The following is a 22,939-nucleotide window of genomic DNA, read 5'->3' as shown; positions in this document are numbered from 1 at the left end:
ACCTGGGGCTCCCACATGGAAAGCATGTGCTCTGGACATGCTTTTTAAGTTATTTCTCTGGCCCGAAAAAAAAACTCGTAATCATTTCCCTTATTTATCCATTGTGTTTGGGGTTAAACCTTGGGGTGCAGGGCTAGAGCAATAGCACAGCAAGTAGGGCATTTGCCTTGTATACGGCCAACCCGGGTTCGATTCCCAGCATCCCATATATATGGTCTCCCAAGCACCACCAGGAGTAATTCCTGAGTGCATGAGTCAGGAGTAACCCCTGTGCATCGCCGGGTGTGACCCAAAAAGCGAAAAAGAAATAATACTAAAAAATAAATTTAAAAAAAATTTAATTAAAAAATAAAAACACCTTGGGGTGCTATAACCATATTTCAAAGAATTACTTTATTAAGAAAGCAATTACTTAATCAGTAATGGAGGATGTGAAAGAGAACATTTTAAAGATTCCAACAAAATTCTGCATATTATCCAAGATCAAGCTTTTTCACATTTCCATTAGTTTATAGGAAAGCAGAAAATTCTATTAAATATTTTTATAATTTCAGTAGATAGGGAAATCTTATTTCTGAAAACAGTTGTCTTGGTTTTCAAAAATTGGAGCTGGAGTGATAGTACAGCGAGTAGGGTGTTTGCCTTACACGTGGCCGACCTGGGTTGATTCCCAGCATTCCATATGGTCCCCCGGGCACCGCCAGGAGTAATTCCTGAGTATATGAGCCAGGAGTAACCCCTGTATAATGCTGGGTGTGACCCAAAAAAGCAAAAAAAAAAAAAAAACCAGAAATGTAACTTTAGTAAGCACTTCTAAGGTTCTGTCTTCTGTACTGGAAACTGCTATTCCCAATCTTCTTCATAACCTGGACCATACTGGCCACGCTTTTAAGGACAAAGAAATGGAGATTTAGAAAGGTTGATCTGTCTTGCTCATGGCACATACATAGTTATAGAAATACAACTCAAACCCTAGTCTTCAGATTCCAAAGTCTGAGCTTAACACTGGGCCCATCAGATGGGAAGGCTGGGCTCCAGGATGTGATCTGACACCAAACACGAAATGACACCCTTTAAGGAAACTGAAGGAAAACCCAGTGGAAAAGTCCCAGGGAAGACTCTTGACCTCAGGAAAGAACTGATAAAGCTTACGCAATACTCTTTTACAAACCTTGAAAAGCTCAAACACCATGTGATAGAGATGGGATGGTACATAAACCACTTGTATGGGCAGTCCCGGTGATTTGGCTATAGAGCAGAAGAGAAAAAGATTAAAAAAAAAATACAGGGAAATGTGCTTACGGCATTTTAAAGAATAAGCTGTGCAGCAGTGAGAAGAATCAGTTCTTGCAGAGGACAGTCTAATTTGGAGAGGAAATGTTGCAACTTTACGCTTACCCAGACCCCTCACAGCAGTGATACATGCTGATCCACCCACCTTGTCCCTTCTTCCCCAGGAGGCTGAGTCTTCTGGATGTCACTCAACCTTAAGGTCAAATTTTTAATTTCCAAAAAGAAGTGTTAGAGCCTACAAATCCCCTAATTTCATAGACGTATTTTTTAAACCTTTTAAAATATGTTTTGTCAGTGGAATGTTTTCTATTTTATTTAAGGAAGGAGTTTCACCAGATACACGTCTGATTTCAATGTTAAGCTACCATCAGTCCATCAAGGATGCTAATTCTATAGTCTTTTATTAAGAGCCCCACTGGGGAAGGGAAACAGACAGGTATAGAGAACCTTCAGTACAGCAAAGGAGTAAGACTCAGTGGCCTTCTCAGCAGCCTTCGGGGCTCTTTTCAGCCAATGGTCTCACTCTCTGCTGTATCAAGTGCCCCTTGGGAGCACAAACGGGACACCTGGAAACTGCCCACAGCAATTCAGGTTCCCAAACTATCAATTAAACATTGACAGTTCTAGTGGTTCTAATGTAAAGCAAGGTGTTATTATGAATTAAAAGTGTTAACATGGTTTTAGGGAAAAACCATGTTGGTGAACTCCTTCATGGCCTCTCTCTCTGCAGCCCAGAAAAACTTTACTCTTTTTTTTTTTTTACTTTTTGGGTCACACCTTGCGATGCACAGCGGTTACTCCTGACTCTGCACTCAGGAACCACTCCTGGCGGTGCTCAGGGGACCATACGGGATGCTGGGAATCAACCCAGGTTGGCCGCGTGCAAGGCAAACGCCCTACCCGCTGTGCTATCAATCACTCCAAGCCCCGAAACTTTACTCTCTTAATATGTCATCTGATCTTAGGAAATCTTTTTCCCTCTACTGAACTACTCCACCTCCAGGAAAATAAGAGAGGTGCATCAATCTCTTCTTTTCATCCCAAAGTTTCTAGAAGAACATCAGAAATAAACAGATTTCCAAATAAAAAAGTAATCCCTTTCTCAGTCTTTTTACTTCCTCCTCAAAAATACAAGTCATTTAAAAGCTGAGAAGGTAGAGCCAGAACTATAATACAGTGGGTACTGGATAATACAGTTGGCTGACCTGCAGCCAACCCAGGCTCAATTCCTGGCCTCCCATAAGGTCCTCTGAGTCAGCCAGGAGTGCTCCCTGAGTACCAACAGGTGTGGCCAAAAACCAAAATAATCCCGGAAGGATAAAGCTGAAAAACTATAACTTACACCAAAGTTCTTTTATTACACCTGTGATCAGCACCTGTCCTGCATACTGGTCCAGAGAGCAGCTGTAAGCAAAACCCATGATTGCCAACCTTCTTACACCTATGGACAAGCATTGGTCCATGGGCAGTGGTTGAAAATGCTGCCTGACATACTGAAGTACATATAAAAATCAAACGTAATCTTTCAGGCATCAGTTTTTTGGTTCTGATTAACCAGAAAAATCTAAAGGATCAATGTATGAATTAAAAATAAGAAATATGGGGAAGACAAATATTCATGTTTTTCATATTGCTTATAAATAAATTCTCATGCACACATACACACATTTTAACACAGTTGTTTTTAACCTCACTTTCATATCCAATAAAGAAGTGAATGAAACAAGTCTATAATCAAATAAAAATTCTTAACCTCTCTTCTCAAATAATCAGAGTAATAATTATTGAGAAAAAAAGAACATCAGGCTTACCATTTAATTCTTCAAGTTCTAGTTCAGGAGAGTTGATGTAATACAAATCACACAGACGCCTGGCATTTTCATAGCCATCTAGCAGGAATCAAAATGTTTTTTTTTAAAAAAGGATAAAGCATTAACTAATTTATATCTGCCTCATGCATTAAGATGACAATAGCATTCAAAAACAAAATTGAAACTCTATAAGAAAATGCACTTTATTCTTAGTTTTGGCAAAAATTTTTTAAGTGACATGAAGTGGCATGCTAGACACAAAGGAAAACAGATATGACTGAAACAAAGATCTTTACGGACAACTTCACTACAAAGAGTAAAGAGATAGCAGGCTGAAGGAAATTTTTGTATCACATATTAAAAAGATTTAACTTAGAGGAATTTAGAAAAGAAAGACTCCTTGTATAATACCTCTCTGGAGCATCACAATTTAAAATGCATTTTAAAGGATTTTTAGTCTAGAAATCTTGCCTTCTAAAATACTATCCAAAAATGTCACCACCTATTTAAATTTTCTCACTGCAGAATTGCAGTAGAAAAAAAACTGAAGCAGGGACTCATTCCCAGGCTTCTTGGTTTGCTTTTCTTTTCCCCCAGGTGTTGGGGGAGCCAGCCCTTGTAGAACAAAAAATAGAGGCAATTTGAGTAAGCATCGACAAGAGATGGATTCATACATTCTGATACTTCTAGTCAGCCATTCAAAAGCCTGGGTATAACCTCATGTACTAGTCATGAGAGGGTGTCTGTAGATGAATAGAAAAATATACAGTGTCCCATTTTCTAAAACAGTAAAACCCAATATAAGACCAATAATGATATAGGTAAATGACTTTCTTTGGCATAAACAGGAAAAATGTGGGAAAAAGTAAATCCCATTATTATGAATTAGGATCCCTGGTACAGGGAATTGGAAAGAGAGGAGAGAGAACTTGAATCTTCTGAAGTGAAAAGAATGCCCCCTTCGCATCACCAAACTGCCTAACAAAGTATCGTATCAGCACACTATTCATAGGACACATGTGCACGATTACCATCAGAAAGCCACACTGAACTCCATGAAATGATTCTCTGACTGTACCATTTTGTCTTATGATACTGTTGCTGCATTTATTTTAAGTGGGGGTTTCTGGGCCACATTTTCAGTGTGCATGGGGGACCAATATGGTGCTGGGAATCAAACTGGAGCCAGCCACATGCAAGGCAAGCACCTTAAACCCTGTACTAACTTTCTAATCCTAAATAACTGTTGTAATATCGAGAAATAACACAACTCTTATTTTTTTTCTTTTTCTTTTGTTTTTTTGAGCCACAATGAATACTTACAGTTTACATCTGTCTCTGTGTGCTCACGGGACGACATATGGTGCCATGGATCAAACCAGGGTCGGTTGCAGGCAAAGCAAGCACTTTACCTGCTATATTATGTCTCAGCCCAAATACAATTCTGACTTTTGCTGTCACTGTTACTGTCACTGTCAACTCGTTGCTCATCGATTTGTTCGAGCAGACACCAGTAATGTCTCTCATTGTGAGACTTACTGTTAGTGTTTTGGCATATCAAATATGCCACGGGTAGCTTGCCAGGCTCTGCCGTTTGGGCCCAATACTCTCAATAGCTTGCTGGGCTCTCCGAGAGGGGCAGAGGAATCAAACACGGGTCAGCCGCATGAATGGCGAACGCCCTACCGCTGTGCTATCTTTTGCTACCTCTGAAAAATATATGTAAGTCTTTACCTTTTATAACTTCAACAACGTTGCAGTTTGGATTTATGCTTCCAATGTGCTTTCGATGAGATGGGCTTCCTTTTCCACCAAAAAGTAAGGCTATCAGTAGAAAAACAAGATAAATAAAATACCTAGTGTTTTCTTCTAGGTGTTCCTACTGTTCTCTAAACGCTATCAAATATAGCATATATATTCCTTAAGACATAAACAGTATAGTACATAATGCTAACCATACACATTCAACCAAGACACCTCCTCTGTATGGCAGACTATCTTGTCTAAATATACCAAAAAAAAAAAAAAAAGTACAACTTAAAGTTCTCCTTAAAGGGGGAAGTTCTCTAAACAAATTTAAAGCACAGCAATGCATGTTTACTTGGCTGCTCCTCAGGGCTCCCAGACACTTACAGTGTTGATTGAGTAACATTCGAATGGAGATGCGGCTCATGTAGAAACGGTCCAAAAAGTACTGAACATGCTGGCTGGTAACAGGATCCACCCCAAAGCTCTCCTTATATTCGATAATGCCTTGGGCCATCGTGGTAATAACATTATTGTGTCTGTTCCTGATGCGTATCACAGTATCTGTAAAGCTAAACAAATCTGTCTGTCAAAGCAGCCAAATACTTGACAAGTGAAAATATCCCCGGTTTCTGGACCTCCCTAAAGAGCCTGAGTGTCACTCCCACCAATGATACTTGGTCAACCCGGCTGGTGGTTCAGTCTGGAGGATGCAGGACTGCTCCAGGCCAGTGATGACCTCAGCTGCCACAGTGAGGCTCAGCAGAGGGCTGCCAGGGCTGAATTGATTTTTTTTTTTTTCAGAATTGAGTTTAATCATAAAATCTAGGCCTTGCCAACTAGAGTAGCAAAGGATTGCCTAACTTAGTAAAAGTACCCCCCCTTCAGTTTGTGCTTAGGAAAACTAAACTTATCTAAACACTTCTCCGATGAAAAAATATGTCAAATCTATGAAGATTTCAGGCATTATACAAAGTAAATTTTTAAGGAGCTGGGAATGCAGCTTCTGAGTAGGGTACTTTCCATGTATGAAGTCCTGAGTCAATCCTCGGCACTAGGGATGGCTTTTAAAATTTAATTACTTTCTTGCAACTATAATCCTAAAATGATCAGGGTTTTCTTAGAACTGTTCTCTGCTGTTCAAAGAGAAAGAAACACAAACAAAAGCAGAAAAGAATTCCATTTCATTCATCCTATGTGGCAAAAAAAAAAAAAAAGGGAGAGGAAGGGCCAGCAAAAGCAACACTGTGACAACTGGTTAAAGAAAGTATGATACATAAGGGAATACTAGGAGAAAGGAAGTCATGAAATTCAATTGTAAATAGATGGACACAGAGAGAACCATGCTGAGTGAAATAAGTCAGAAGCAGAAGGAAGACATAGAATAATTGCACAATTTTGTGGAATATAAAAAAAAAAGCATAAGGGGCTGGAGCGATAGCACAGTGGGTAGGGCATTTGCCTTGCACGTGGCTGACCCTGGTTCAATTTCAAGCATCCCATATGGTCCCCTGAGTACCGCCAGGAGTAACTCCTGAGTGCATGAGCCAGGAGTAACCCCTGTGCATCACCGGGTGTGACCCAAAAAGCAAAATAAGTAAATAAATAAGAGTTAAAAAAATCATAATATGAGACTAATACCCAAGAACAGTCGAAAAGGGCAAGGAGGATTAGTCTGCGGTTGGAAGCCTGCCCTAAAGGCTGGGGAGAAGACACTGGGGATAGAGAAGGGACCATTATGACAACAACAGTTGGAAAGGATCATTCTGGATAAGAACTGCATGCTGAAAGCAGGTAAAGGAACAAATATAACCTCTCAGTATCTGTATTGCACACCACAATGCCCAATAGGAAAGAGGGGGGAGGGAGGGAAAGTGTCTGCCATAGAGCCATAGAGGCAGGGTGGTGGGGGAGGGGTGGTAGCAGGAGGGATGGAGATGGGAAATGGACATGGGTAGAGGGATGGGTGTTGGAACTGTATGACTGAAACCTAATGATGCACGGCTTTGTAACTTTGTATCTCACAGTGACTCAAATTAAAAAAAATGTTTTAAAGTAGCACTGTGGCTCAGATGATCCTGAGTTCAAAACCCTGGTAACCTACACATGCCAAGTGATCCTAACAGCTCTGCTGTTTAAGTCTAAAACCTCTGCTATCCCCTATCTCAATTGATATCACACAAAAAAACACAGTAATAATGGTGAGTGTGAAAGTCTAAACCACACAGGTCACAATGGTAAAGCAATGAAGAAACCCACTAGGCTTAGTGAATTAAGAAGCTATCCCAGCAGTAATAGTGAGCTATATAGCATCTCTGCCAAGAAATTTAGAAAGGAGCTATTAAAAATGCATAGGGAGCTAAAAGAAACAATGGAATACATAGGAAAAAAATAAAAAATAATAATAAAACCTCTGCTATCTATAATCTCTGGCACTGCAAGCAATTTCTGGCCACACCACAAAGAGGTGTGTGGCCCCAGTGAGTAGTTGAACAGGATGTGGGAGCTCACAGCCATCTATGACAAGGAGTGTGAACCCTGCACACAAATGCTTAAACACAATAAACAAATGGCAAACTTGGAGCACTGCAGCCGAGTATGAGCACTGTAGCTGATACTGCGAGCACCACGAATGTGAGCACTACAGCTGAGAACGTGAGCACTGCAACTAAGATGTGAGCACCACCGCCAAGAGTATGAGTACCGCAGCCAAGAGTGTGAGCACTGCATCCAAGGGTATGAGCACCACAACTTGGGATGCCACCCCCACTAAGTGAAGATGAAAATGTACAAGCACTAAAGGCAGCTGCAACTCCGTATCACCCCATAAAGACAACACCGATAATAACAACAGAGGGGTAGGAGCGGAGCCATAGCACAGCGTGTAGGGCGCTCGCCTTGTACGCAGCCGACCCAGGTTCGATTCTCAGCTTCCCACATGGTCCCCTGAGCACAGCCAGGAGTGATTCCTGAGTGCAGAACCAGCAGTAATCACCGAGTACCGCCAGGTGTGACCCAAAAACAAAACAGAACAGAGCACAACAAAAATACTGAAGGGGAAGGGAGGGAGTAAGGGAGTAAAAGAGTAAAATTAAAGAATAAAACTGTAGAGGAAAAAGCAAACTTGTGTTAAAAGAAAATATTTCAAGTCATCCTATTTATCATTTAGAAGATATTATTGCATGATTAATGTAAAAAACTAAAAGACTAAGCTGTCTTAATTATAAAGTATCAGAAACAATTCTGCAACATACCCACCAGAATTGACTCTTCCCAATGACTGCTTTCCCACTCAAAGTCATCATCTTGAGTGCCATCGACTTATGCCAATGATACTCTCAGTACTCGAGGCATTTCTTTTGGAATTCCTCATTAGTGTATGCTTTAAAAACAAACTGTGAGGGCTGGAGCGATAGCACAGCGGGTAGGGCGTTTGCCTTGCACTCGGCCGACCCGGGTTCAAATCCCAGCATCCCATATGGTCCCCTGAGCATGGCCAGGGGTAATTCCTGAGTGCAGAGCCAGGAGTAACCCCTGTGCATCGCCAGGTGTGACCCAAAAAGCAAAAAAAAAAAACAAAAAACAAAAACAAACACCTGTGAATCCAAAAGGCATGCAACTCCTTGAAAACAATAAACAACTCTTCATTTCTTGTTACCCCTTTTATTTACTTATTTCACTTCTCTTTTTCTAAAGAACCCAAACCAGCATTATTCTCCTCGACTGTTCAGTTTATTTTCTAGCTCCACTGATGACTTTTAAGAAGGTACTAGATCATACCATGCTTCACTGCATAATCACTGCCACCACATAATTACTGCACTTTACTTTTTTAGTCCAAAGTTGGTCCACCTATTCTGAGTGAAATGAGTGAGAAGGAGAGGGACAGACATAGAACGACTGCACTCATTTGTGGGATGTAAATAAACATAAATAAACATAATATGAGTCTAATACCCAAGGACAGTAGTAACAAGGGTCAGGAGGATGGTGCCACATTGGTGCTGTGCTGGGGGAGAAGGCAGTTGGGACAGAGAAGGGACCACTGTGACAAAGACAGTCGGAAATGAACACTCTGGATAAGAACTGCGTGCTGAAAGTAGGTGAAGGAACAAAGATGATAACCCCTTGGTATCTGTATTGCAAAATCATAATGACCAAAAGAGGAGAGGGGGAGGGGAGCACAGGAAGGAAGGAAGGAAGGAAGGAAGGAAGGAAGGAAGGAAGGAAGGAAGGAAGGAAGGAAGGAAGGAAGGAAGGAAGGAAGGAAGGAAGGAAGGAAGGAGGGAGGGAGGGAGAGAGGAAGACAGGAAAAGAGAGAAGAGAGAAGTACCTGCCAGAGAGACAGGCCGGGAGCAGGGGGGTGGGAGGGAAACTGGGGTCACCGGTGGTGGGAAATGTACAATGGTGGAGGGATGGGTGTTGGAACACCGCAGGACTGAAACCCAATCACCAAACAGTTTTGTAACTGTGTATCTCACAGAACTCAATAAAAAATAAATTGGAAAAAAAAAGAAGTTGGTCCATAACTTTGTTAAAAAAAGCTTCATATAATGGGGCCAAAGAGTCAGAATAGAGTTCCAAGGAATCTGCTGTGACTGTCTGCAGATAAGGTCTTAAAAATGCCAGGTTCAAATCCTGGCCCACCACATAGGGTCCCGGAGCACTGCCAGATATGGTCCACAGCCATAGAGCCCCGAGTGGCCCTGACCACAGACATGGGGGTGGCCCTGAGCACTCCTGAATGTGACAAATCAAAAAATATATACTTAAAACTTTAATATAATAGTTGCACACCAATTTGCTTTTTAAAAACGGGGGGGGGGGAGGGGCCGGAGAGATAGCACAGCGGGTAGGGCGTTTGCCTTGCATGCGGCCTACCTGGGTTCGATCCCCGGCATCCCATATGGTCCCCCAAGCACTGCCAGGAGTAATTCCTGAGTGCAAAGCCAGGAGTAACCCCTGAGCATCGCTGGGTGTGACCCAAAAAGCAAAAAAAAAAAATAATAAATAAATAAATAAATAATAAAAATAAAAACAGAGGGGGGAGCATAAAATGTGACAATTATGCATGTGTGCACGCAATCACACACATACTCCGCCTGGCTATGGTGCAGGCACACTGAACTATGGTGCTTGCTAGGGACAACATGTAGTTGTGATGCTCACACACGCTCAGCCAATGCGCTTGCTGGCCATGGTGCTCCAACAGTTGAGGTGCTCGGTTGTGTTGTAAGTCACAACCTGTTTAGTCGTGGGGCTTGGATATGCCTGGGAACGGCTTGATGTGCAGGGGTCACACACAGCAGAGTACACAGCAGGCCCAGGGACTGGGCTCGTGGCTCACCCTTACAGGGCAGGCGAGTTAGCCACTGAATCATCTCCGGGTCCCCACATTGTTGCTTTTTTCTCTCTAGAGGCCTAACTCCATGCAGGGAGAAGGGACTCTGTAAGTGTTTTGCTGTTATTGTTGTTGGTTTGGGTTTGGGGGCCACACCCAGTGGTGCTCAGGGCTTACTTCCAGCTCTGCACTCAGGGATCGCTCCTAGCAGTACTCAGGGGACCAAATGGGGTGCTGGGAATTGAACCAGGATTGACTGCATACAAAGCAAGCACCCTACCTGCTATACTCTGTACTACCTCTCTGGCTCCTCCATGTCGCTTTAAAGTAAGGTGTTGGGTTCAAATGTTAGTACCAATTGCTGGTTTTGTGATCTTAACTGCTCTGAATACTGAACAGCCTTAGTACAGTAGGTTTTTAAAGATTAAATAGCATCATTTATGTACAAAAGTGTGCCTAGATTAAACCTAGTTTTCATCAAATGTCAATGATTCATTTAAATTAATTAAAAAATAAAAAGAACTGGTGGGGCTAAGGATAGGGCACCTGCCTTGCATGAGGCATCTGCTCATGAGGGTAGGGCACCTGCCTTGCATGAGGCCAGCCTGGGTTTAATCCTGGGCACCCTTATATGATTCTCTGAGTCTGCCAGGAGTGATCCCTGAGCTCACAGCTAGGAGGAAGCCCTAAGCATCACCAGGCATGGCCCAAAATCCAAATAAATAAATAAATAAAATAAAAACCAAAAAGACCTGAAACAAATTTAGTAAATTTTTCTTCTTCTTCTTCTTCTCCTTCTTCTTTTTTTTTTTTTTTTTTTTTGCGGTAGAATGAGAAAGGGAGGGGGTTGGGCCACATCTGTCTGGGTTGGCCACGTGCAAGGCAGGTGCCCTATCTTCAGTACTATCCCTCCAGCCCAACAACTGCAAATTCGTAATGCTATTTTCAGACAAAAATCACAGGTCTGGGGGTTTGTTTGGGGCTTCTTTTTTTTTTTCTTTTGGGTCACACCCCGCTTTGCACAGGGGTTACTCCTGGCTCATGCACTCAGTTATTACTCCTGGCGGCGCTCAAGGGACCATATGGGATGCTGGGAATCGAACCCAGGTCAGCCGTGTGCAAGGCAAACGCCCTACTCTCTATGCTATCACTCCAGCCCGTTTGGGGTTTCTTTTAGGGCATTTAGGTCACACTTAGCGGTGCTCAGGACCTACTCCTGACTCTGCTCAGGAATGACTCCTGGTGGTAATCAGGGAATCAAATGTAGGGATGAAAGCAAGCCGGCAAAAGGTAAGGGAAACACCTTACCTTCTTCACTATTGCTCTGGCCCCCAAACTGGGTTTGAAGTATGAAGGGCTGCCATCATCTTTTAAAAAGCCGTGAAAACTGAGGTGTAATACAAGGTTAACCAAACAAGGGTCACCTGAAAGTTTGGAGCAATGGTCAGAGGAACAATGTGAGTGCCTGAGGAGATGGCCTTGCTAATGAATTCGAGTATGCTGGTTATTAACTTGGCTGTATTGCTTTCTTTGTGTTACTGACCACAGGTCATAAACTAGAGACTCAGGCAGACATTTCTTCGGGCCTTTGTGTTTTTTAAAAATGATTTGCTAACCTTTCAAAATTGAGAGATTTTACATGAAAAACCTAAACTTGCAGCTTTTCTTTGAAACACACAAACCAACCAGTCTGGCCCGTGTCTCTGCACGGCTATAACAAATTAAGCAGAAAATGGTCATTTCAGAAGCCTGTTCTCTCCGGGTTTAAGTCTACACCAGTCCCCTTAGCATCCCAGTGCCACTGAGGCCACATCTAGATTTCCACGGATGGTCACACTGGAACTGCGTCTTCCTTACAGCTGAGTTCAGAGGAAAAGGAAATATTTCCTAGGTCTCCCCATTTTATTGATTCATGTTACTTCTCTGGAAATAGACTCTCACATAGTCCAGACGACAAGGAACAAATTTCCCTAAAGCGGTTTTAAGCTAAATACATTCACATTTTTACATAATGTCTGAATGGCTTAAGGGTTGTGTTTAGAACAGGATCAAAACAGTATACTTACTCATATATAATTTTAACATCTTCAGCACTTTTATCCTTAAATTCAAGAAGCTCCTGAAGGCTCTGGATATACCTGAAATGCAAATTTAATAGGGTAAACACATTCTGCACTATCAAGAAAGTTCTCAAAAGGTGGTTTTAATAGTTGATTTCTAAGAAATTAAAAATGCTGGGAATTATGGTAAACACAGCAGTTTTATAGTTATTCAGGCTGCTCATTTTCTCTAAAAATGTAGTATAAACAAGCATATTAGGATTTCCTCCATTTTTAAAAAAAATGTCTGTACTCACAAATCGCTTTATGATTCCTCAGACTGACCCGGCACGTTGCATTATGCACGCTGTTAATGAGGACTCCGCTTCATACTAGTAACTATGGGATCTAGATGAATGACTAAACTTAGGTGCATGACATGGAGGGGACAGCCTACCTTGATCTAAGCGTCTAGTTTAATAGTCTGGATTTAAAAAGAACCTTAATTTTTTTTAACCATTTTTATAATTTCCAACACCAATCCCACCACCATTGCACCTTCCCACCCACCATTATTTCCAATTTTCCCAACCACCCCTCAAGCTTGTCCCTAGAGCAGACCCTGAATAATTAATTTTATATTACTTGTTATAATTCTCTAAAAATGATCCCCAAAAAAATTCCTTAGATCAAAGTGTGTGAATAGTGCTGTATCTCACCATGCAACCAGTAAGCCCCTAACATAGAACCTTAATTTTAGGTATTTACAACCAAAGCCTAAAATCTGCCACGCCGGTCTTTTTTAGGCAGCATGGAAAATAAACACAAACATTCCCAAATGTACAAAACATTACAAAAAATAAACACATCCCCAAACATTTTTATTTATTGTATTTTTGTTTGGGAGCCACACCTGGCTGTGCTCAGAGGTTACTCCTGGCTTTGCACTCTGGGATCACTCCTGGTGGGGTCTGAGGGCCGTAGACGGTGCCGGGGGAGGGGATTGAATCCAGGTTGGCCACATGCAAGGCAAGTAGACCTACCTGCTGTACCATCATCCAGCCCCATAAAATGTAGGTGTTTAACTTGTGTGGAACAATTCAAGATAGCAAATGATCTGTCAAGGAAGGAGCAAGATGAGGAGAGCCGGCTGACTCTCTCAAGGTCAGGTGCCTGGCAGCGGGGGCAACGCCAAGAACGCTTCACCCTGCTACTGGCCTTCGGAAGCTCCGTCTGCCTGCTCTGCTGCCAGCTCCTAGTTTACATCTTGTCCACAGGCCACGCAAGTGCTGGAAAAACCTGTCAACCTTTATACGGGTTTGGAAAGCTGTTTCTGACAGCAATTCGCTTTGGTACATTCCAAAGTCAAGTGATTCTAGCTACCTACCATTTCCCTTTAACCCTTCGTTTTCTCTTCACTGGCAAGAAAAACTAGGGTCTTTATTGAAGAGGTATTTGATGACCTATAATGTGTCAGGCACAGACTAGATTTCAAAATGTAGAACTTGTTGTTTTTCAGGTTATTATACCCAGCAGTGATCAGGGAATATTCCTGACTCTGCACTCGGGAATCACTCCTGGAAGGCTCAGGGGATGATATGGGATGCTGGGGAATGAACCCAAGTTAGCCCATGTCAAACAAGCACCCTACCCATTGTACTATCTGCACATTATAGTTTTAAGGAAGAACTGTGGGGAAAAGGAATAAATTTCCATAGAAAGGTCTGTGTTCTCTTTTCTTTCCACCATATTTCCTAAACAAATACCTCTTATTTAAACCACATTCATTATAGCTGCTCCATATGTGGGCTAGACAGTATTCAATTATCATATATGTAGCAGTCATATACTTAGAATTTTTTTCAGAAATTAATGTTGGATCAGTTTCTTCCATTACTATGTCTACCAAAGTAATGGTAGGGTTTCCATAAATAAATTTGCATTTGTCATGCTGCTAAATTCTTTCCACTCAAGACGTTGGCAAGTTCTTTTGTTTGAGATGCATGATGCTTAAGAAAATAACAGGTTTAAATTAATAACACTGAGCCTGGGAAACAGTTTAAAGGATTGAAGCACAGGCTTTACCTCTGGAAGTCTCAGGTTTGATTCCTGGCACCGCATTGTCCCCTGAGAGCATTACCAGGTGTGACCCCCAAATAACAGTGACAAACAACAGCTATACAGGGTTGGAGTGATAGTACAGCGGGTAAGGGCAACTGCCTTACACATGGCCGACCTGGCTTTGATCCCTGCCCCCCCACCCCCGCCCCATATGGTCCCCTGAGCCCCGCCAGGAGTGATCCCTGAGCACAGGGCTAGAAGTCAGCCCTTAGCACTGCCAGGCGTGGTGCCAAAAAAACAAAGCAAAAAAGCTACACAAAGGTGGATAGACATAGATGCACGTCGATTTGTCATTTTTTGCTTGTTTGTTTTAGGCAGCACCAAACAGTGCTCTGGGCTTACTCCTGGCAGTGCTGGGGGGGGGGGGGCGGGGGGACCAGAAGCAGTATGGGCTTTGCAGCATGCAAGGCAGGTGCTTGACTCTCTGATACCATCTCCCCAACCCCTCTACTGCCACTTTTAGGAAGACATCCTGTTTTCTTTACGATCCCATTAATAGCTGCTGCTCTTTCAATGGTAATAATTTTAACTTTGGGACTTCCGAAGATATATTTCAATAAAAGAAATGTATTAAAAGCAAGCACGTCCCTTCACATAGTTCATCACTCTGACTAGAGCATGCTATGCTTTCTAGCATAGCTATCTGGCTCTGAATCCCAACTCCACTGTGAATGACACCGCCTGAAGTGAAGAACTTAACCTGCAGACTCACCTCAGTCTCATGACCTGTAAAACGGAGATGAAGATGCCTACGGGGGAAGGTTGCAGGAGACAGTAAAGGTAATGCATGCAAATCCCTAGACAACAACGGGTGGTAGACATTTTTATTATAATATCCCAGTAGTTTAAGTTTATCGTCTGTATTTCTGTGTCTTCTGATTGCTTGTTTTCAAAACTAAGGTGTGATTCAAGAGATAAGCCCAGATATAGCCACACACCCCCCCCCCACACACACACACAAAAAGGAGGGAAAATAATAGTGCTACCGTAAGATTCCACTAAAGTGTAAAAATGCATCTGCTTTCACCTTGAGCAAAGTCCACAACTCCATGGAAATTACAAGCACAAAACAGGGACCTTACCAGCTTTGAACCAACTGAACTGATGGAGTCCTGAGCAGATTATCTGGAAGAAGACTTATTTCTTTCATGATGTTTGCCAACCGAACGGGCAACTCCTGCCGTAAGAACATAAAGGAGGTCTTCTCGCAGGCATTCACTGTTCCTGGAAACAAACACGTGGGGAACAGCAGAGTCAGTGCCACCGCAGCCAAAAGGCGGGGAGAAAGGGAGTTAGCTTTCTGATTCAGTCTGGAGACAACGCATGGCGAGACAGTGAAGGAGAGGTGAGGGAGGAGATGAGCAACCCACACGGCCTCTCGGGCTGTCCAGCACACGCTGCAGTTCCTGACATCCCAATGCCGTTGCCCACCTGGGACATTAGTTTCCATTTTCCATGACCTACATCTTTACATGATCTCCCCAGGTGGAAGTAAGGCAACCGGAGCAAGTCTGAGCAAGCTGCCGAGTCTTGGAACAGTAGGACCTGTAAAAGCTCTTAGAACCTGCTGCCACTATCAGTTAGGAAATCTGTTTGCTAACTAGGCTTATGAGAAAGAAAAGACATGTCTAAGAAATAGCAATGTTGACAAGTTCATGGAAAGCTAGATCGGTGGATTCCATGTAGAACCATCACACTACCACGAGCAAGAAGGAAGGCAACAGCAAGCAGAGAATGCCACCAAAAATGACCTTTCAGCCTCCGCCTTCAAACTTTCCCCACTGCCTGCTAGTCCCATTTTCTGATTTCTGGAATTCCGCCGGCTCCAGCTCCTTCTCCTCCTCCGCCTGGGTATCAGGCTGCTGGTACAACAGTGGCAGAATCTCTTTAGCTTTGGCAAACAGTTCCCTCGAAAGTTAAATGAAAAATCCTATTGTCTAAACTCATTAATCTAATCTTGCTCTTTTAGCAAAAGGAACAACCTAAGCAAAACTATACTGCTGACAATAAGAATTAGACTGCACTGTAGCACCATCGTTCTTCTGTTCATCGATTTGCTGGAGCGGGCACCAGTAATGTCTCCTTTGTGAGACTTGTTACTGTTTTTGGCATATCGAATACGCCACAGGTAGCTTGCCAGGCTCTGCCTTGCAGGAGGGATACTCTCGGTAGCTTGCAGGGCTCTCCAAGAGGGTCGCAGGAATCGAACCCAGGTCGGCTGTGTGCAAGGCAAACGTGCTGCCCGCTGTGCTATCGCTCCAGTCCTAGAACTAAACTATTAGAGGGGAAACAATTCTTTTGCTAAAATTTTCTGCCATACTTGGTTTTTTTGTTTTTGTTTTTGTTTATCTGGTTCTTTTTTCTGCTTTTTGGGTCACACCCGGCAATGCACAGGGGTTACTCCTGGCTCTGCACTCAGGAATTATTCCTCGCGGTGCTCAGGGGACCATATGGGATGCTGGGAACCAAACACAGGTCCGTCGCATGCAAGGCAAACGCCCCACCCATTGTGCTATGGCTCCAGTCCCTGTTTCTGCCATACTTGGGAACAGAGACAAATTCACCCTACCTTACCACTCTTAATCCCAGGAAAGTCATTTTAAAGTTAAAGGCTGAAGGCAGACTGATGAAGAATGAGACACACATACACAACCACAATTTCAAGATTAAGGTGCTAAACCGGTATCTTCAGGGCCCAAACTGAATCGCTGCGACTTTACAGCACTTAGTGCAGAAGATAATTTCTTTTCAACACTCACATTGTTTGACATTATTCGAATGTTTTTCCCCCCACTATGAGAAGCCAAATGTGCACAATTTGCAATTCTCTACAATGAGTTGCATCCTTTCTGGAGAAAACCAAAATAAGCAGCTACGCGAAAAGCGTCAAGAGGACTGTCTGCTCCAACAGGGTGAAAGGTGGTGACCTCACGGCAGACCGTGCTCAGGCACACACGTGCTCAAGATGTGTTGGCTGCAGAAAAACGAAAGTGCAGCTGGTGGGAACACGCTGAAGTCAGTGGTTTAAGAAACCATGCAAGGGTGGGAGGGAACTTCGGGCCACTGGAGGAGGGAAGGTCACACTGGTGTTGGAACACGTATGTCTGAAACAACTCTATCATGAACAACTTTGACATCCGGTGTCCTAATAAAAATAACTGCAAAAAAAAAGTTCTAGCAAACAATCGACGATGTATAACCTACTTCCCACCCCCACGCCCACCTCCAATTTTCTGCAATCACAGTGTGCACAACCGAGCTCCAGATCACCCCCGGACCGAACACAGGCACGTTCCCGGGAGGTGTCCGCACTCGGGCCTCTGCCCGCGCAGGACAGGGGTGGGGTGGGCTTCGCCGACGGTGCCCGACCGCGCACGCGCCCTCCTGCTCCTGGAGCATCTGCCCGGGTGGCTCTCCACGGACTGCTTTGGGCAACGAGCAGCGCTAAGACAAGGGCGCACGCCCCCTTCCCCGGTTCTGAGCAAGGCCTGTCCCTCCGCCAGCTCCGGAGCAAGAAGATCTGGGCGAGAGAAGAAGGCACGAAGCACCCGCGCCCCGGCCGCCCAGGCTCCGGGTGCCCAGACGTGCAGGGGAGGAGGAGGGAGAGGAGGAGGGGTGTGCGTGGGGGGCGCAGCGGCCGCGTCTCCCCGCCCCGGGCCGCACACAAAGGCCCGAGGCCCGCGCCGCGCGCACTCACCGAAGTCTAGGAACTGCTTCATGGAAAGCGGCGACGGCGAGAAGCGCGCGTAGAAGTCCACTTGGCCCGGCACGCTGCGCTCGGCGCCCGCGTCCGACGTGAGGCCGCGCCGGGCGCAGGGCCGGGCGGCCCGGCCGGCCGAGGCGGCCCCGCGCACCAGCCGCACCAGCCGCATGGCGAGCCCGCGCGCCTGCCAGGTCCCCTCGGCCCGGCGCTACGTGAGGGACGTGGCGGCCCGAGGGGGCGGGGAGCGCCTGTCACCACCGCAGCCGCGGCCGCCTGCCCCCCTGGCGCAAGCCCGGCCCCCCTGCGCCGCGGGGCGGGACCCGGGGAGGGGCTGCAGCGCGCGGCGGCCCCCGCCTGGCGGGGAGAGTGTCCGAGCCGGCCACCCGGCGGGGAGTAGCGCTGCGGAGTCACGCCGGCAGGCTGCAGTCACACACACCTTCTGATGAACCCCTCCTCCCACCCCCAAACTTGCTGGGGGCGAGGGGGCTGCGGCCTCGGGCACAAGGTGCGCGCGCTGTTCCCACGCCCTTAGGGGAATGTGTGCCCCAAGCCTCCACCGCCAAACAGCTCCAGGACCGCGCCGCCCGCCACCTGCAGGGACCAACTTTCCAGAGCTCCCCGCTGTGGCAAGCCCTGCGTTTTCCAGCTTCGGGTGGGGGTGGGGGGTGGGAGGGCGATAGTAACCGAGATCCCCCTTTCCCCCCACACCCAACACACCGTTTCTTGGGCCCACCCTGCAGTGGCTTATTACCATCACACCAGTCCAACATCACCCACCAAAACCCAAAACAAAACAGCTGAGTTAGTAACAACTGAAACAGTGACTTGTGGGTACAAAAAAGTGAACACAAAGGAGGGTGCCCCAAAATAATAAGTGACTGTGCCCCTCAAGAAGTCAATGGGCAGCCCAATTTAAAGCTTGATTTGTAGGCTTCTGAGTCTGGGAGGGTGAATTTAAAGGGTCCCACCGCTCCGACTTGCCTTCTGTTTGTTCCCCTGCGGCCTTAGAGCCAGGTTGGTTGCTCTAACTTTTCCAGGTGTCTGAACAAATGAGTCTAAGACTAGATCATCAGTCATGGACATAGTGTAACGGGTAGGGCAAAGCAAGCTCCTTGACTTGGTGCAGATCCCTGACACACGCATACTGCAGTTGCACCAACTGATATTGAATAGCAATTCATTTCCCTAGGTTGGTGGGTTCTTGGGATGTGTGTGTGTGTGTGTGTGTGTGTGTGTGTGTGTGATGGAATGAGTAACTTTCTAGGAAGTTATTAGTCTATACATTTACCTTGAAGGGGAATGTTGACCTCCTATCCTCTAGGTGGCTGGAGCAATAGCACAGCCCGTAGGGCGTTTGCCTTGCACACGGCCGACCCGAGTTTGATTCCTTCGTCCCTTTCGGAGAGTCCGGCAAGCAACTGAGAGTATCCCACCCGCACAGCAGAGCCTGGCAAGCTACCCGTGGCATATGTGATATGCCAAAAACAGTAACAACTAGTCTCACTCGGAGACGTTATTGGTGCCCACCCGAGCATATCAATGAGCAACGGGATGACAGTGCTACAGTGATCCTCTAGGTGGTTGCAGGGATGAGTAAAGCTTGAAAATATTCTCCAGGAGAGGTGCTCCTTGGTATGCTTTCAGGCATCTGTTTACCAGTGCTTGTTAAGACTTCTTTTAAAAAAAAATACAAGGCAGGGGAGAAGAGGGAGCTTGGGCAACAGTACAAGGGGTAGGATGTTTGCCTTGCATGGGTCCAACCTGGGTTGGATCCTGGGTTGGATTCCATATGGTCTCCCAAGCACCGGCAGGAGTAATTCCTGAGTGCAGATCCAGGAGTAACCCCTGAGCATCTCTGGGTACGACCCAAAATGCAAAAAATAAAAATAGAAAATAATAAAATAAAACCTTAAGACCAGAGAGATCTGGAAGCTTAACGGGTTGGGCCTATGCTCTGCATGCAGGAGGCCCGGGTTAAGTCTTGGCACCACACAGTCGTGAACACCAGCAAAACTACCCTAGGGCAGCTAGCTGCAGGTGTGACCCCCCCAAAAAAACACATGAATATATCTTGTTTGTTTGTTTGGGGGTCACACCCTGCTATATTCAGGGTTCTAGGCTCAGGGATCACGCCTGGCAGGGCTGGGAAGATCATATGGAGTGCGAGGGATCACACTCAGGTTGGCCACATGAAAGGCAAGCACCTTATCCACTGCACTATCTGGCCCACAAACAATTATATTTTAAAGGAAGCAGCACTAAGACCATGAGATGGGTGGGGGAAGTAATGAGGGTGATATCTCATTGGTGGTTGCTCTCCACTAATCATATTCTACTGTCCCACCCTACACTTCCTTCATTCCTTCTATAAACGTGGGTCAAAGGCTGCAATAAATTAACAGATCATGTACCAGGTCAGTGGGGATAAAACCTCATGCAATTAAATGGACTTCCCTCCTATGCTTTCACAGCACTGTGCCTACCCTGGGGGGTTCCACAGGGCAAAAGAGCTTTAAATTCTGTCTTCAGATGCATAGTTGAAGCTCAAGGGTGAAGGAGGGTTCCCTTCCTTCTTCCAAACCATGAAGGAAGAAAGCGCAGGTTTCTACCCATTACAGAGGGTAGACTGGTAGGCAGAAACAGAGGGAGAAAGACTTGATCTCACACAGGCCTTCTGGCTGTGCAGCGGGCCCTGTAAGAGAGGAGGGTTTTCAGGAGGATCACTCTACAGTTTGGAAGCCTGCCTCACGTACTCAGGAAGAAGGCAGTTGGGATGAAGAAGGGACCATAAGTCAATGATGGTTGGAAGGATCACTCGGATGGGAGATGCGTGCTGAAAGTAGACTAAGAACCAAACACGACGGCCTCTCAGTATCTGTATTGCAAACCATGATGCCCAAAGTAGAGAGAGAATAAGAAGGAAGGTGCCTGCCATAGAGGCGGGGGGTGGGATGGGGTGGGAGTGGCGGGAAGGATACTAGGGGTGAGTATCCCCCACAGTATCCCCCACAGTATTTTCCACATTGGTGGTAGAAAATGAGCACTCTTGGAGGGATGGGTATTTGATCATTGTATGACCGAAACTCAATCATGAAAGCTTTATAACTATCTCATGATGATTCAGAGAGACAGAGAGAGAGGAAGAGAGAGGAGGGTTTTCATCCCTGGTTGTCAGAGCCTATATAATTTGTTGGATTATGGAAAGGCACTATAGTGAAATAAAAGAGTCTGGGTACTGGTTTCAAACCCTGGGTTCTGCCATGTGCTGTCTCTGTGGTCATGAGTGACTTAAATCCTGAGTTTCCACTCTCATGTCTAAAAAGTGGGGTTATCGGGGCTGGAACAATAGCACAGCGGGTAGGGCATTTGCCTTGCACGAGGCTGACCGGAGTTCAATTCCCAGCATCCCATATGGTCCCCTGAGCACTGCCAGGATTAATTCCTGAGTGCATGAGCCAGGAGTAACCCCTGTGTATTGCTGGGTGTGACCTAAAAAGCAAAAAAACAAAAGTGGGGATAATATTTATCTCACAGGGTACCTGTAACCTACTCTGTGCTGGCATAATACACTGAACATAATTAGACATGCAATCAGTAGCTTCTTTCAAATCATTATTACTATTTGGTAGGGGGAGGGTTTTTAAAAAAATTTGGGGGGCCACACCTGATGGTGCTAGGAAGCTCTCCTTGCTGCAGTTCTCAAGGGATCTTCTATGTTGTTGCTAAGCCAGGACATTAGGATGAGCCTCTGGACGCTGCCCTGCAAGCAGGAAGCAGAACCGAGGCCCCACTTTGAGTTAAGCGGGCAAGCTAAACTTGTGAGTCCAGATGATCTGAAGAAGTACAGCATGCTCTCATATACCCGCCTGGTCATTATCTTGGCAGTACAAGATAATCCCTCTCTCTTAACATCCTTAATCTGGATTGACCTTCAAGTATCAGTATGAGCCTTCTCTTTGCCCTATGTGTAACCAGCCACAAGAATGTAGGGGACACAATCTGTAGAACCTATGTGTTCAGCTCCATATTTTCCTCTGACATTTTAATCATATCAATATAGCTTTGACAAGACAGTGTATGCCCTGCTGTTATTTTGATGGATGCTTATCCTACAACTGTTTGTACTCTCGTTAGTGCTTCTTTCTCTGTGATGAAGTCTTAAGGATGTACTGTTAGAGAAAAGAAAAGAAAAGAAAAGAAAAGAAAAGAAAAGAAAAGAAAAGAAAAGAAAAGAAAAGAAAAGAAAAGAAAAGAAAAGAAAAGAAAAGAGAATAAAAGAAGGCCTCTAGCAGTTGCTCTTTGCCTCGAGCCAGATTGATGCTTTGGCCCTCCATGTTCTCTACATTCCTCTCGTGTGTCTTGTCTCAGTACCTCCAACCGACCGAAAGAATATTTATGCAACAATATAATACCAGGCACTGAACCTGGGTATCTTACTCTATCTCCGCAGTCTCTCATCATTGCCCTATTTTATTATTTCTTTGTTAGGATTTGATCAGAACCACTCATGTGTGTTACCTGAAGTCAGCTTCACTGAAGTCTTATGGGTTATCCTTAAAATCATCCCTCAGCCACATCCACAGCTCCAGCCTTTCCTCACATCACCTGCCTCTTCGCTCTTTACAGTCCATGCCCTGAGCTCCAAATTCTTCCCCGCCACACCCAAGGATTTTATACAGTTTTATTCCACTTGCTAAGCCTTAACTCTGCTGCTTCCCATGTGAGTTTGTCAGTAAGTATGCTAGCGTGGAAGCAAAAAGACACAGCAGTAATCCTGAGATTTATGTTGGCAAGACTGGTTCATCTAAAAACCAATGAACAGTTTCATAAAGTGTGTAGGTTACTTTTTAATCTACAAGCAAAGAATTGTTAAAAATAAATAAAT

General features: G+C 45.0%; 1 protein-coding gene across 1 annotated transcript in view; it reads right to left on the bottom strand.

Annotated features, from left to right (window-relative positions):
• The window catches only part of PDK1 (pyruvate dehydrogenase kinase 1), a 38,262-nt gene extending 19,966 nt beyond the window's left edge, over positions 1 to 18,296 (bottom strand). The window contains exons 1-7 of the mRNA XM_055121596.1: positions 18,049 to 18,296; positions 15,434 to 15,575; positions 12,258 to 12,329; positions 5,238 to 5,422; positions 4,839 to 4,928; positions 3,105 to 3,182; positions 1,172 to 1,248 (exon numbers count right to left, since the gene is read on the bottom strand). Coding sequence (XP_054977571.1) covers positions 1,172 to 1,248; positions 3,105 to 3,182; positions 4,839 to 4,928; positions 5,238 to 5,422; positions 12,258 to 12,329; positions 15,434 to 15,575; positions 18,049 to 18,223 — 819 coding nt within the window. The 5' untranslated portion in view covers positions 18,224 to 18,296. The remainder of the gene's footprint in view (positions 1 to 1,171; positions 1,249 to 3,104; positions 3,183 to 4,838; positions 4,929 to 5,237; positions 5,423 to 12,257; positions 12,330 to 15,433; positions 15,576 to 18,048) is intronic.
• Positions 18,297 to 22,939: the final 4,643 nt, after the last annotated feature.

Source organism: Sorex araneus, chromosome X, assembly GCF_027595985.1.
Source record: "Sorex araneus isolate mSorAra2 chromosome X, mSorAra2.pri, whole genome shotgun sequence".
Lineage (NCBI taxonomy): Eukaryota > Metazoa > Chordata > Mammalia > Eulipotyphla > Soricidae > Sorex > Sorex araneus.
This window is presented reverse-complemented; position numbering and strand designations above follow the sequence as displayed.